The 13,305-nt window shown below is 40.2% G+C and overlaps 1 protein-coding gene across 7 annotated transcripts in view; it reads left to right on the top strand.

Moving 5' to 3' along the window:
- The window catches only part of UBR5 (ubiquitin protein ligase E3 component n-recognin 5), a 71,468-nt gene that overhangs the window by 47,973 nt on the left and 10,190 nt on the right, over nt 1-13,305 (top strand). For 6 of the 7 annotated variants that reach the window (XM_033155695.1, XM_033155694.1, XM_033155693.1 and 3 more), the window contains 17 exons: nt 84-323; nt 788-911; nt 1,642-1,753; nt 2,275-2,406; nt 3,183-3,440; nt 3,726-3,994; nt 4,335-4,546; nt 4,804-5,034; nt 6,598-6,671; nt 7,869-8,041; nt 8,653-8,766; nt 10,044-10,261; nt 10,704-10,824; nt 10,904-11,002; nt 11,241-11,484; nt 12,478-12,592; nt 12,896-13,040. In XM_033155695.1, coding sequence (XP_033011586.1) covers nt 84-323; nt 788-911; nt 1,642-1,753; nt 2,275-2,406; nt 3,183-3,440; nt 3,726-3,994; nt 4,335-4,546; nt 4,804-5,034; nt 6,598-6,671; nt 7,869-8,041; nt 8,653-8,766; nt 10,044-10,261; nt 10,704-10,824; nt 10,904-11,002; nt 11,241-11,484; nt 12,478-12,592; nt 12,896-13,040 — 2,881 coding nt within the window. The remainder of the gene's footprint in view (nt 1-83; nt 324-787; nt 912-1,641; nt 1,754-2,274; nt 2,407-3,182; nt 3,441-3,725; nt 3,995-4,334; nt 4,547-4,803; nt 5,035-6,597; nt 6,672-7,868; nt 8,042-8,652; nt 8,767-10,043; nt 10,262-10,703; nt 10,825-10,903; nt 11,003-11,240; nt 11,485-12,477; nt 12,593-12,895; nt 13,041-13,305) is intronic. The other variant, XM_033155691.1, reaches the window with a different exon arrangement.

Genomic DNA, 13,305 nt, shown 5'->3' with positions numbered 1-13,305 from the left:
CTGTCCTGGTTTGTGTGTATTCTGAACCTTTTTGAATGCGGCTGATGATGTCAGTGTTTTCCCTTCCCACGTCTTGTTTCCAGTAACTTCATTCCACAGCCAATTGGGAAATGCAAGCGTGTATTCCAAGCTTTGCTACCTTACGCTGTGGAGGAATTGTGCAATGTAGCAGAATCCCTCATTATCCCAGTCAGAATGGGTATTGCACGTCCTACGGCACCTTTTACATTGGCAAGCACTAGTATAGATGCTATGCAAGGCAGCGAAGAACTGTTCTCAGTAGAACCACTACCTCCCCGGCCGTCTTCTGATCAGTCCAGCAGGTAATGCTCCTTAATGTTTATCATTATAAATACATTCTTCTAAGTCATATATGTTTTGGCCATCCATCCCCAGACATTCACTATGGTAGAGAGGCACAAAGCAAGAGCAGCTGGCAAACAAACCAAGCTTTGGAGAAACAAGCTGAGGCTCCTTTGTTCATCTGTGAGATGGCTTGTGGTTTTGTTAAACAAGCCATAGGTAGAACAAGGTGTGCAGCTAACATGGGAAGTGGACTGGGCTGGTAGCTCAAAAGAACTTAAATGAAGAAGCTTTCAAAAACGAGAAGGGAAATCTATTATATTAAACTGACTATTTTAAACTAATGTTAATATACTTATGGAGGTTCTTCTGTCTGCTGTATTTTAAGTTGATACTTTTGTGTTAAGAGAAGAAAATCATATGCGATGATGCTGTGTAAATATATATAATTGTATTTTTTTAAAGGCTTCTTTCTTTCTTGTAGTTCCAGTCAGTCTCAGTCGTCCTATATTATTAGAAATCCACAGCAAAGGCGGATCAGTCAGTCTCAACCAGTTCGTGGCAGAGATGAAGAGCAAGATGACATTGTGTCAGCAGATGTTGAAGAGGTTATTGTCTTAATTGTTTTCAGTGGGCAACTTTCTATTTATTATAAAGTAGATACCAGTGCAAATGTTAAATGAATCTAGTACTAGAATACAAAATAATAAGTTGGCTTGTGAAGTTTCAGCTATACTGCAGTTTGGGATGTAAATGAGTGTACAACCTTGGTGTTAACACACTACCAAAAAAGAATACATGTTAGCCTCTAGCAGCAAAAAGTCCTGTGGTACATTAGAGAATGGCTTTGTCTATTGTCTAAGCTGGGAGTAGCCAATTTGATTCCCTCTTTTCCCAAACTTTTATGAGTATGAGCACCACTTTTTAGCCTCAAAGTTCTCTTTAATTTAGAAAATACATAATAACAAAAAGCTGTTATGAACCCAGCAACACTTTTCAATGTGTTCACTTTATAGTCATCACAACAAAAAATGCGTATGTTTGAAAAATAGTAGAGCATCACTTACTTTTGACATTCTACAGCAGGCAGATGTCCCATCACCAGTCATAGAATAAGATTCAACTATCAGTATGCCATACTTCTGTAGGTGGAGTTAGGGGTGCAAGGTGCCATTTTGTTATTTGCCTAAGGTAGCAAAATGTTACAGGGCTGGCCCAAAACTAGGAATGGAGTGCAAAATGTCTTAAACAGCCATAGCTTTGAGAGCTGTATTTACAAAACATCCTTGAAGATCGTAAGAATTTACACAGTGTAAAAAATAATAATTCTTGTTTCAGGTTGAGGTGGTAGAGGGGGTAGCTGGGGAAGAAGACCACCATGATGAGCAAGAAGAACATGGCGAGGAAAATGCTGAGGCAGAAGGGCAGCATGATGAGCATGATGAAGATGGTATGATACCTGGTCATGTTTATTTGTCATTTTAAGACATGCACAGGGTTGGATCCAGAATAAGTCCTCTGTACCTCAGTGAGTCTTACTTCCTCTCACTTTGGTCCCATTAATGGTAGTGATGGCTGACATTCTACATTTATTTTAATGGGACCTAAGTGTGGGTATCTTAGTTTGGATGCAACCCGTAGGTTTCACCATTCACAAGGGACTGTAAAATGAACCTTCTATAGGTCAATTAGAAATGAAACAGAAAGCTATTGCAACCCCCTATTCCAATCTAACTTGTATTGCTATGCATGTTGGTAATTGTGTGTTAGTAATATCGGTCTAAAAAACAGCAAGCTTGTGAGATAAATGCGGTTGAGTTAAGCAGTAGTTAATGTACTACTGGAGTGCCTTAATCTTCTCAACAGTTAAGCAGTGGGAAAGCTTAAAATGAAAGATAGCTTTGTGAAGAATCTGAAATATTGTATCATGCAGACCACTGTGTTAACATAATTCTATAAATTTGTTATTAGGAAGTGATATGGAGTTGGATCTTCTAGCAGCAGCAGAAACTGAGAGTGATAGTGAGAGTAACCATAGCAACCAGGACAATGCTAGTGGGCGCAGAAGTGTTGTCACTGCGGCTACAGCAGGATCAGAAGCAGGTAATATTATTTATATCAGCCTTCATTTTTATGCAATTTTTTTGGGGGGGAGGGGGGACAATATATTGCTATACATTATTGAAATAATTTAAATGTGTCCCCTAGTCCGAGAGAGGTTGATGAGCAAACCTTGAAGTCTACAAGTTGCTTATTTTTTAAGTTACCTTGACTGTTTTGTAGGAGAAAATCAGAAATGTTTAACTATTATTGTTGTTGTTAATACAGGGGTCAGCAACCTTTTTCAGCCATGGGCTGGTCCACCGTCCCTCAGACCATGTGGTGGGCTGGACTATATTTTTCTGGGGGGAAATGAACGAATTCCTATGCCCCACAAATAACCCAGAGATGCATTTTAAATAAAAGGACACATTCTAGTAATGTAAAAGCATGCTGATTCTCAGACCGTCTGTGTGCCGGATTGAGAAGGTGATTGGGCCACATCCGGCCCACGGGTCTTAGGTTGCCTACCCCTGCGTAAATAGAACTCCTCACCATAAGGTCCCAGGGTGGGTTACAGCAACAGCAACTGTCAGGTTAATAATGTTGTTATGCTTGCAGCCTGATGGATGTGTAAAGGTGGGGTTGCATCTGCAGCTCTGTCTTCTAAAAATATGTTGAAAAAAACGTGAGGTAGGGAAATATTTGTGTGTTTCTTAAAAAGTTTTTCTTACTTTGTAGGAGCTGACTGCCACAGTATACTTTGGATTTCTGGCCTAATAAATAAAGCTCACCCTGCTCTCTTATCAGTGACCCTTATAGTATATCTTTCCCCACAGGTGCTAGCAGTGTTCCAGCATTTTTTTCTGAGGATGACTCTCAGTCCAATGACACCAGTGATTCAGATAGCAGTAGCAGTCAGAGTGATGATATAGAGCAAGAGACCTTTATGCTAGACGAGCCTCTGGAGCGAACAACAAACAGCTCTCATGCCAATGGCGCCGCCCAGGCACCTCGCTCAATGCAGTGGGCTGTACGTAACACCCAGAATCAGAGGACTACCAGCACTGCTCCATCTAGTACCTCTGCTCCAGCAGGTATTATAAAAATGATTTATTTACTTTTTTACCCCACTGGGCCTTTCTTTTTTCTGATTTCCTACCCAGTGAACTGATTTTTTATTTTGTTTTTTTCTTGATCAGAAGGGGTACAAGTAATTTATGTGCATCTTCTCATAAGCTGCTGTGAAGTGCTTTTGTTATTTTAAGAATAATTTATGGACTAGATAGGATCAAATATTGATAATCTGCTTAGTGCTAATACTGGAGCTCACTTCTGTTTAGCTGTTGACGCCCCCCAAATGTGTTTCTTTCTACTTTTAGCAAGTTCAGCAGGCTTGATTTATATTGATCCATCAAACCTGCGTCGAAGTGGCACCATCAGCACAAGTGCGGCGGCAGCAGCAGCGGCTCTTGAGGCTAGCAATGCTAGCAGCTATTTAACATCGGCAAGCAGTTTGGCGAGGGCATATAGCATTGTGATCCGACAAATATCTGATCTGATGGGCCTCATTCCCAAGTACAATCACCTGGTGTACTCTCAGATCCCAGCTGCTGTGAAGCTGACATACCAGGATGCTGTGAATTTGCAGGTAAAGTGCAACAAAGATATGCCAATTTCCATGTTTAAATTGGAGTGTCTTTAATGCAAAATCTGGCTTCCACCTTTAAATTCCTTGGTATTGTCACAGTAAATAACTACTGTTTCATGCTTATTATCATTCTTCTGCCCTCTATATTGGCCACCAGGAAGGGAAATTCTCCCCTCCTCCAGATCCTAAAACTGGTGGGTGAGGAACTAAGTAAAGGTAACAGTTGAAATTAGGGGAATTGACGAACAAAGTGGATACATTGTGGAGTATGGTTCAGAACTTGTCTGAATTTTTTATGTTTGTGTGTATGTATACAAAATGTTGATCACATTTGATTTAGAACTACGTTGAGGAAAAACTGATACCCACGTGGAATTGGATGGTGAGCATTATGGACTCCACCGAAGCTCAGTTGCGCTATGGTTCTGCCCTTGCCTCTGCTGGAGACCCAGGGCACCCAAACCACCCACTTCATGCATCACAGAACTCAACCAGGAGGGAGAGGATGACAGCACGAGAAGAAGCTAGCTTAAGAACTTTGGAGGGCAGAAGGTATGCAAGTGTACCTTAATAGTTGTATGTTAGTTCCCCCCCCCCCCAAGTAACCACAAGCCAAAAATTCAGTGCAGTAGTCCACACTGACATGTAGCCCTTGCGAGGGCTGGCTGACAAAAAGCTTAGCCACCCCTGGTCTAAAATGCAAGTATTTCTCTTAGCTTTGCCAAAGAAAGCAGCCCAGGGGCAGAGGCTTATCCTTGTTTAAACTATGTACTCCTGTGGCCCAAAACATATTTTTTTTATAATTACAGGCGTGCTACACTGCTTAGTGCTCGTCAGGGGATGATGTCGGCAAGGGGGGACTTCTTAAATTACGCCCTCTCCTTGATGCGTTCTCACAACGATGAGCATTCGGATGTTCTTCCAGTTTTGGATGTCTGCTCATTGAAACATGTAGCGTATGTTTTTCAAGCTCTCATTTATTGGATTAAAGCAATGAACCAGCAGACTACCTTGGATACACCTCAGCTGGAACGGAAGAGGTACGGAAGCCAGTTACTCAATGGAAATATAGCTAGACTGTGCAGTGGGCATTGGTGTCCCCTTTGATTCATAACACTAATGCATGTGTCTTGTGGTTATATATGTAGCATACACAGTAGATTAGCATATACGTATAGCTGAAGATGATGCATTTCTGGTAGGAATTTAGCTATTGCTGCTGAAATATTGGTCTGGTTATGAGAATTGACTAGAAATATGAACATTTTCAGTTTTGGCACCTGAAAAATGAAGGAGGGAATGTCATGGACCCCCAGTACCAAACCGGAAAGGTGGTCTAGAATGATACATTGGTCAGATCAATAGTATTGATGGTCACATGCCTCCATTCCTCTCCCAGCATATATTCACCCGAGTGACCATAGCTCTTTGGTGAAACCAAAGTTAAGGCACTCAAGCTCTTTCAACAGGAAACAGAACAATTTAACAATGTACCGAGAAACATAGAAGCCAATTTACAAAGACCCACAAACCAATCCTATTATTTCTCTTTTGTCTTTCAAAGTATTTTCTGAAAGGCAAGTGAAACATTCATCATAATCATAAACACACTATTCTCCCAGTTATCTTTTTCTTAGGAAATGAATGTTCTTGCTTTGGGTGCTTGTTTTTAAAATAGTGGAAGGATTTAAATATATTCAGCTTTTTGGATTTAAACTACCCTTTGGAATTTGTTGAAAGGTGTTACACACAATGATACAAATAAATATGTTTGGCACTAAGCCTTCACTTGCATTTATAGTTAGAACATTACATTATAAAAATATGAGTACACTATACATGTAGGCCTTAATTTTCCAAATACTCATACGAAATTTCATTTATCCAGATATTAAGAATTTACCTAACCTCATTACATGAACATCTGAATCAGATATCTGAGCGGCGGAACCTCTGTGTATACAAATATTAGAGAATTACCTCTTTTAAACCTGCCATTTTTACTGAGCTCAGGCTCCTTATTTGGACTCCTTTCCTTAGTCACAGCTTGGTGGGGTGGGGTGGGGGTGGGGACGGTGCCTCTGGCTGCAGCTCTGAACAGCAGCTGGAGGACCCCTCTCAAATGAACCTGTGACTGGGGAAATATGAGCACAGTAAGAACTGTGATCTTGGTAAAAATGGCAGCTTTATAGGAACAACAACAACAACAAACTTTATATGCGTAGCCTACAGGCCATTGCATCAAAAAGACACATATTACAGATATTAGTAAAAACCTTATAAACCAATAAGGTAGGCTGAATCAGGATTCGGCACAGCTTTATAGGAAGTAATTCAGGATGGAGGGGCAAGCAGTAGGCCGGCAAGCCATGGGAACACATTGGGATTTCCCCCATAGGAATCAATGGCAATCATAAGCTTTTTATGCAAACACTCACTTAATGAACAATTTCTGAGGAAAGTGGGACCTGCATGTGTATGGTATAGCTGTAGGATTATATAGCTGATACAATACTTTTAATTATTTTTCTTGTGTAGCACTGGTTGTAAATTTTAGTACCACGTGCCATCTAAAATAACCTGTCATTCACTTTTTTTTTAAGGACCCGGGAACTTTTGGAACTTGGTCTTGACAATGAAGATTCAGAGCACGAAAATGACGATGACACAAATCAAAGTTAGTACTTGTACAGTTTGGGGTTGTGGGGAGCTGGATAGAGACTTGATCATATCTCTGGATCTTGGGTTTAAAGGATTCACGGACATCGATAATTATTCAAGCACAATAAAATTGATAAAAATGAAGTCCTAGCTGTTTTTTTTTCCAGGGGTCAGCTGTAGGACCTATTTCAGTGCCAGGGTTCAATGCCTTTGAAAAGTTTCAGAGTGTCTCCTTTGCCACTGAATAACTTATCTAGTCAACTTCTAGGGTTTATGGTAGTGATGGGTTCACCCACACCAATTCATCTTGTATTCCTAGTGTGGTTTTTCAAGAGTCTTCCAAAAAATCCTAACACTAGGACACCTGGATGAGCTCCCCACTGTCCCTCTTTGCTTGTTTTCTGCTCTCCTTTCCCAGATTTAACTTTGTGAAGCTAGGGAATAAGGGCTTGTGGCAGTAGCAACACCATTTTAAGACGTAGACATTCACATGGACTGCCCTTCCTTTGTAGACACTGGAAAATGGAATTTCTAGTGGGTTGAGTTTAGAAGGCTTTAGAAACTCAATTTTTAAGTCTAGCCAGCACAGTTTTATGTGGGTACTAGGAAACTGTACTGCCACCCTTATCTTTGTTTAGCTTCTCACCTGAAAGTAGGGTGGAAAATTCCAGTAGCTTAGTTGCAAAAAAGTGATTGTGTTGGATGTGGGCACCTGAGAGAGTGAGTGAGAGAGACTGAAAGAAGACGACAAATTGTCTGCAGAACTGCAGTCTGACTAGAAATCCAATGAGTAATCTGACAAGTTCATCTTTGAAGTATTTGAAAAGAATGAAGGAACTAGCTGCAATCATTTGATAGCTGTTACGATGCCGAAGAAAAGGGGGGATTTAAAAAATAGGAAGGGTAGTTGAATGCTGTTCCTTGTTTTATATAGCATTTTAAACGTGCAAAAGTATTATGGATGTTAATTTGTTGGAAGCTACCCAGAGTGGCTGGGTCAATCCAGTAATATGGGCGGCATATAAATAATAAATCACAATTAGTATTTTTTAATAATTTGGAAAAAATATAAGCTAATAATCAAGAAGCAGACAAAAGTCATATTTTATCCTAAAAACTGGAGAAGTGTTATCAGCATAGTGTAACAGAGCAAATCTGTGTCAAATAATCACTGTTATATTGCAATGATTTGTTTTAACTGGACACTTTTCAGGTGCTACTCTTAATGACAAAGATGATGACTCCCTTCCAGCTGAAACAGGCCAAAATCATCCATTCTTCCGACGATCAGATTCCATGACATTCCTTGGCTGTATTCCGCCCAATCCTTTTGAAGTTCCTCTAGCAGAGGCCATTCCACTAGCAGACCAGCCACATCTGTTACAGGTAATATTAACTGAGAAAGCTTAAATTGCTTGATTCCTAAGCTGCACACATAATTTAATACTCCAGACACCTTAGCGATTGTTAATCAATTGTGAGCAGATTGTAAATCAGCTACAACTTCTGCTAATATATGCAGTAGGAAGTTCAGTCCCTTATTGTCCAATATGTCAATATTGTTTTTGTTAAGATATGGTACACCATTCCAATTTCCGTCTTTCCAAACAACAGCTTTTTGTGGTTGGCTTAGTGGCTTAGTTCCGTCGCACCCATTGCAAAACAAGCTAACTACCCAAGTGCCTTAATCAGTCTTGTTCTGATGTTCGTGAAGCAAAATATTCATTAAGATTAAACCCTGTAATAGTCATTTGGAGTGCTGTTCCTGGGCCTGGGTGGCTAATTGTTAAGATGCAAGGGAGGAATTGATACAGCCAGTAGGTTTTTTTTTTTTGGCATGTTACTCTTCCTCAAAGCATGGTGGCATATGAGGAAGAAAAATCGAAATTCTCACTGTAGAGAAGAGATGCATGGACCAGCTGCTTATGTTGTAATCAGGAAGGTTGCATCTGCATCAGTGTTAGCTCACATGTAAATTACCTCTGGGTTTTTTTCAGCCAAATGCTAGAAAAGAAGATTTGTTTGGTCGGCCAAGTCAGGGTCTATATTCATCCTCTGCCAATAGTGGAAAGTGTTTAATGGAAGTGACTGTGGATAGAAACTGTCTTGAGGTATGAATTTATTGTGATACATGTTACAAATTCATAACATTGCTTCCTTCCCTCTCCGTTCCTCCACTTTCTCTTTTCACTCTTACTTTGCTAAAAAAAAAAGGAGAGCAAGTCTATCTATCTATCTATCTATCTAATCTAGCTATCTCCATATTTCTTTATCCACTACACTCAGTACCTTTCCAGACCTTCTAAGGACTTTCCCCTGCCTTAAAGAACCACAAGATTACCACAGTATTCATTTCAGACTCTGGAAATGCAATTGCAGTGGCTGGAAGACAGGCCTTACCCAAATGCAATTGCTGCCTGCTCCTCTAGTCAGATAGCTATTAACTCTTTCTCTAAGTGGGGAATGCATAGAAGTTGTTTCAAAAAAGGCTTGTTAGATTTTTTTTGATGGATGCATCCACAGTGGAGATTTCCAAATGTTCATGGCCACTTGTGTGTATGCAAAATTAAATTTAGGTGTTAATAGGATGATATTGGAAGAGAAAAGGCCTGCTCCCATAGAAAATTAGATCTGAAAATTCCACATTGCTATTTTGGAGTGCTCCTCATCTCAGTCTGTAATACAATGGTACCTCGGGTTAAGTACTTAATTCGTTCCGGAGGTCTGTTCTTAACCTGAAGCGTACTTAACCTGAAGCACCACTTTAGCTAATGGGACCTCCTGCTGCCGCTGCGCCGCCAGAGCACGATTTCTGTTCTTAAGCGGAGTGTACTTAACCTGAAGCGTACTTAACCCGAGGTACCACTGTACTATGTATATTATCAGCTTGGACATTTTTAGGGCTTGCTTTGTTTCAGTGGAGAGATCTATGGATAAAAATGAACTTTGATCCCACTGATTTCTATAGGACCAGTCAAGTTAACCCAAACTCTCGGGCTCGGCTATTACTAGAGTTTGGATTCTTACACTATAGTGACCTTGTTTGTACGTCATGAGTTGGGCTGTAGCATTATGTCTGAACCAGTGATGGGGGTTTGTTTTGCTCCAACCAAACCATGATCTGTAGGCAAAGTTTGGTCTTGATTTACAGATTGCATTTGGTTGAGTAAAACAAACCAGAGTCCCTGGTTGGGACATAACGCCAGGTTTGTTTCTCCTGCTTGTTGGTGGGGCAGAGCAAAGAAGCCAAGATCAGCGCTTTCATGATAAAGTTGACGGTGGTTAATGATTATATGCAGACTGTACCAAAATAGTATTGCAGATGAGTCTAGAGCATGAAAATACCCTACAGTGTTTTACAAACCTGTTTCATTGCCCTTTTGTTTAGGTTCTTCCAACCAAAATGTCTTATGCAGCAAATTTAAAAAATGTTATGAGCATGCAGAATCGGCAGAAGAAGGAAGAAGAACAAAATGTGCCATCTGAAGAATCGGAGAGTTCTAAGCCGGGCCCTTCAGCTCATGATCTTGCAGCACAGCTGAAAAGCAGTTTACTGGCAGAGATTGGACTGACCGAAAGTGAAGGTCCACCTCTGACATCCTTCAGGTACCATTACTTACGAAACAACACCTTTACTTTTACTCCTTTGTCCTTAATACTGTATAGCCAGGAGTGTTAGTTGCCACAATTGACTACTTAGGATAGGCAACAGCAACAGGAAAAAGAGAGAGAGGGAATGGCTGTGTTGTAAACACAGGGTTTCCATCTTGGTTCTTATTCGATTTTTCAATTGTCATTGCTGTTTGGTGTTTACATTGTTTTGGCAAGTTCCACTTTTCTTTGTATGTTACCTTGCTATTTAATTCATGTGCTTGCCATCAAGTTAATCCTTGATGGAAACTGCAGAGAGATTGTCACTTGCCTCTTCCTGCTAGAAACTTTGAGTTGTTTGGCAGCAATTGAACACAACATAATCCTAATTTTAACAAGTTTAGTATACAGAAATAATCTCTGTTCTCCTGGTTCTTTTTTAATTTTTGTCTGCCAGGCCGCAGTGCAGTTTTATGGGGATGGTTATTTCTCATGATATGCTGCTTGGACGTTGGCGCCTTTCCCTAGAGTTATTTGGCAGAGTGTTCATGGAAGATGTAGGAGCGGAACCAGGATCAGTAAGTATCTTCTTGAATGAAGACTGCTAGATTGTTCTGTAGGCCTTTCCTTTTACTAATACATTGTTTCTCTTTGTAGATTTTGACTGAATTAGGTGGGTTTGAAGTAAAAGAATCTAAATTCCGCCGAGAAATGGAAAAACTGAGAAACCAACAGTCTAGAGATTTAACACTAGAGGTAAGAAGTTTTAGTTCTGTCTTTCTGAGTTTAGCTAGATTTAAAAGATGAGCAGTTGTGGATACCTGTTGATCTTGCAATTACTTACCTCAGTAAATTAGGATGTAAAATGGTGGCCCAGCCGTCGCTGTGTATGCTGCAGCTGAAGGATGTTTTTTGGTGTTAGTGTGGCTGTATATCATATTTTCATTCTTTAGCTTGTCTGTTCTTTAAGGTGTTCTCCTAATGTGTTTTCTAGGTTGATCGGGATAGAGATCTTCTAATTCAGCAGACGATGAGGCAGCTCAACAATCATTTTGGTCGCCGATGTGCTACAACTCCAATGGCTGTCCACAGGGTAAAGGTCACATTTAAGGATGAACCAGGAGAAGGCAGTGGTGTAGCAAGAAGCTTTTACACTGCCATTGCACAAGCTTTTTTGTCAAATGAGAAGCTGCCAAATCTGGACTGTATTCAGAATGCCAACAAAGGGACACATACAAGTAAGTATATTATAATAAATGTGTTATGTATAACATTGAAGACTTGGAACAGTGAAGCAGGATGAAGAGCAAGAAATTATGCAGGGTTCTGCATTATCCTCAGGTTTTCAAATCATTACGAGGGGCACATCTGCTTATTTAACAGTAAAACTGAGGGTGCTGAATTTTGTACTCAACACAAGTCTGTGCACTTAAGGTGGTCACAATACACACAATTCTGATGGGGGAAATCTGCATTCTCCATCAATCCTTCATTTAAACATAGTGTAGAACAATTTAGCATGAAATAAAGATGCCTGCAGATGCACTAAGAGAACATTGAGTGGGTGGATGGGAACAGGAAGAATTGTCAGACTGCCAGAATTCTTCCTTGGTACCATATTATTTCCATAGAATACAGGATAACAGATTCCTGCCATGAGTCTATAGGCTAAACTTCATCAAAGGGGAGTCAACTGAAGAAAGGGAAGGTAACAGAGGCAGGACTAATAGGGAAAGCAGATGCATTTTATTTTAATTACATGTACTTGGCTGGGTTTTTTGAGGCTTCAGCCAATGCAGGGTTACATTTTAACCTTGTCTTCTTCAAATATTTTAAGATAAACTTCCAATATTGTGTGGTGGTGGAATAGAACTTGATGAACAAGCCTGATTTATATATGTCTTTAAATCTTAATTTGGAATTGTGATTCCAAGCTAAATTTTGTGTTCTTCCCCCTCAGCCTTGGTTTCCACAGCTTCATGATCTTTCATAGTATTTGTAAATGAGCATTGTTGCAAAAGTGAGCATTGTTTACAAACCATAAGTATGTCTTACCCCTTTAAAAGACATCTGAAGGCAGCCCTGTTTAGGGAAGTTTTTAATGTTTAATGCTGTATTGTGTTTTCAATATTTGATTGGGAGTCGCGCAGAGTGGCTGGAGAAACCCAGCCAGATGGGCGGGGTATAAATAAATTATTATTATTATTATTATTATTATTATTATTATTAAGGTCTCATGCAGAGATTACGAAACAGAGGGGAGAGGGATCGGGAAAGGGAGCGCGAAAGAGAAATGAGAAGGAACAGCAGCGGCTTGCGAACTGGTTCTCGGAGGGACAGGGATAGGTAAGTAGCTTTCTTTTGAAGTTAACTTCAAAACAGGAGATGATTTGTAATAATAAACTGCTGGTTCTCACCAGGAATTTCATTGAAAGGCACAAAATAAATCTCTAAATTAAATGCTCCTCAGAAAACGGACTCAAAAAGTGAGCAAAAATTAACTAGGAAGCACCTGCCACTTTACTGGGACACAAAACAAAAGGTGGGGAAGGATGGGTTTAGCGCAGCAGGAGCATACCCTGTAGTGCATTTGATGTGGACCTTTCGGAGAGCAAAGACAATTTCTGATGAATTGCTGTTGTTTTTAAGGGACTTTAGAAGGCAACTCTCCATTGATACCAGACCTTTTCGACCCGCATCAGAAGGGAATCCTAGTGATGACCCTGATCCTCTTCCAGCACATCGGCAGGCCCTGGGGGAAAGACTTTATCCCCGTGTACAAGCAATGCAACCTGTAAGGCTAATGTTATCTTCTGTCTACTGTGGCGAAAATCATTCTTGTTTCTTAATATGTACTGTATTCCACTTAAAAATTGGGTGTGTCTACGCATACTTGACATGTTGGTGAATAGTGAATAAGCTGAAGAATACAAAGAGTTTTGCCTTAGACCTGCAATTCTTTGTAGTTGTAGTGCCCCGTTAAGGATCCTGTACTCCCCTAGGGAAAAGGCTTCAAGATGAATTCTGGTGGAGCAGCAGCTATATATGTAACAGGATCC

The sequence above is a fragment of the Lacerta agilis genome, chromosome 7 (assembly GCF_009819535.1).
Source record: "Lacerta agilis isolate rLacAgi1 chromosome 7, rLacAgi1.pri, whole genome shotgun sequence".
NCBI classification, from domain to species: Eukaryota; Metazoa; Chordata; class Lepidosauria; order Squamata; family Lacertidae; genus Lacerta; species Lacerta agilis.
Note: the sequence above shows the minus strand (reverse complement) of the source record. Positions and strands in the feature narration are given on the sequence as shown.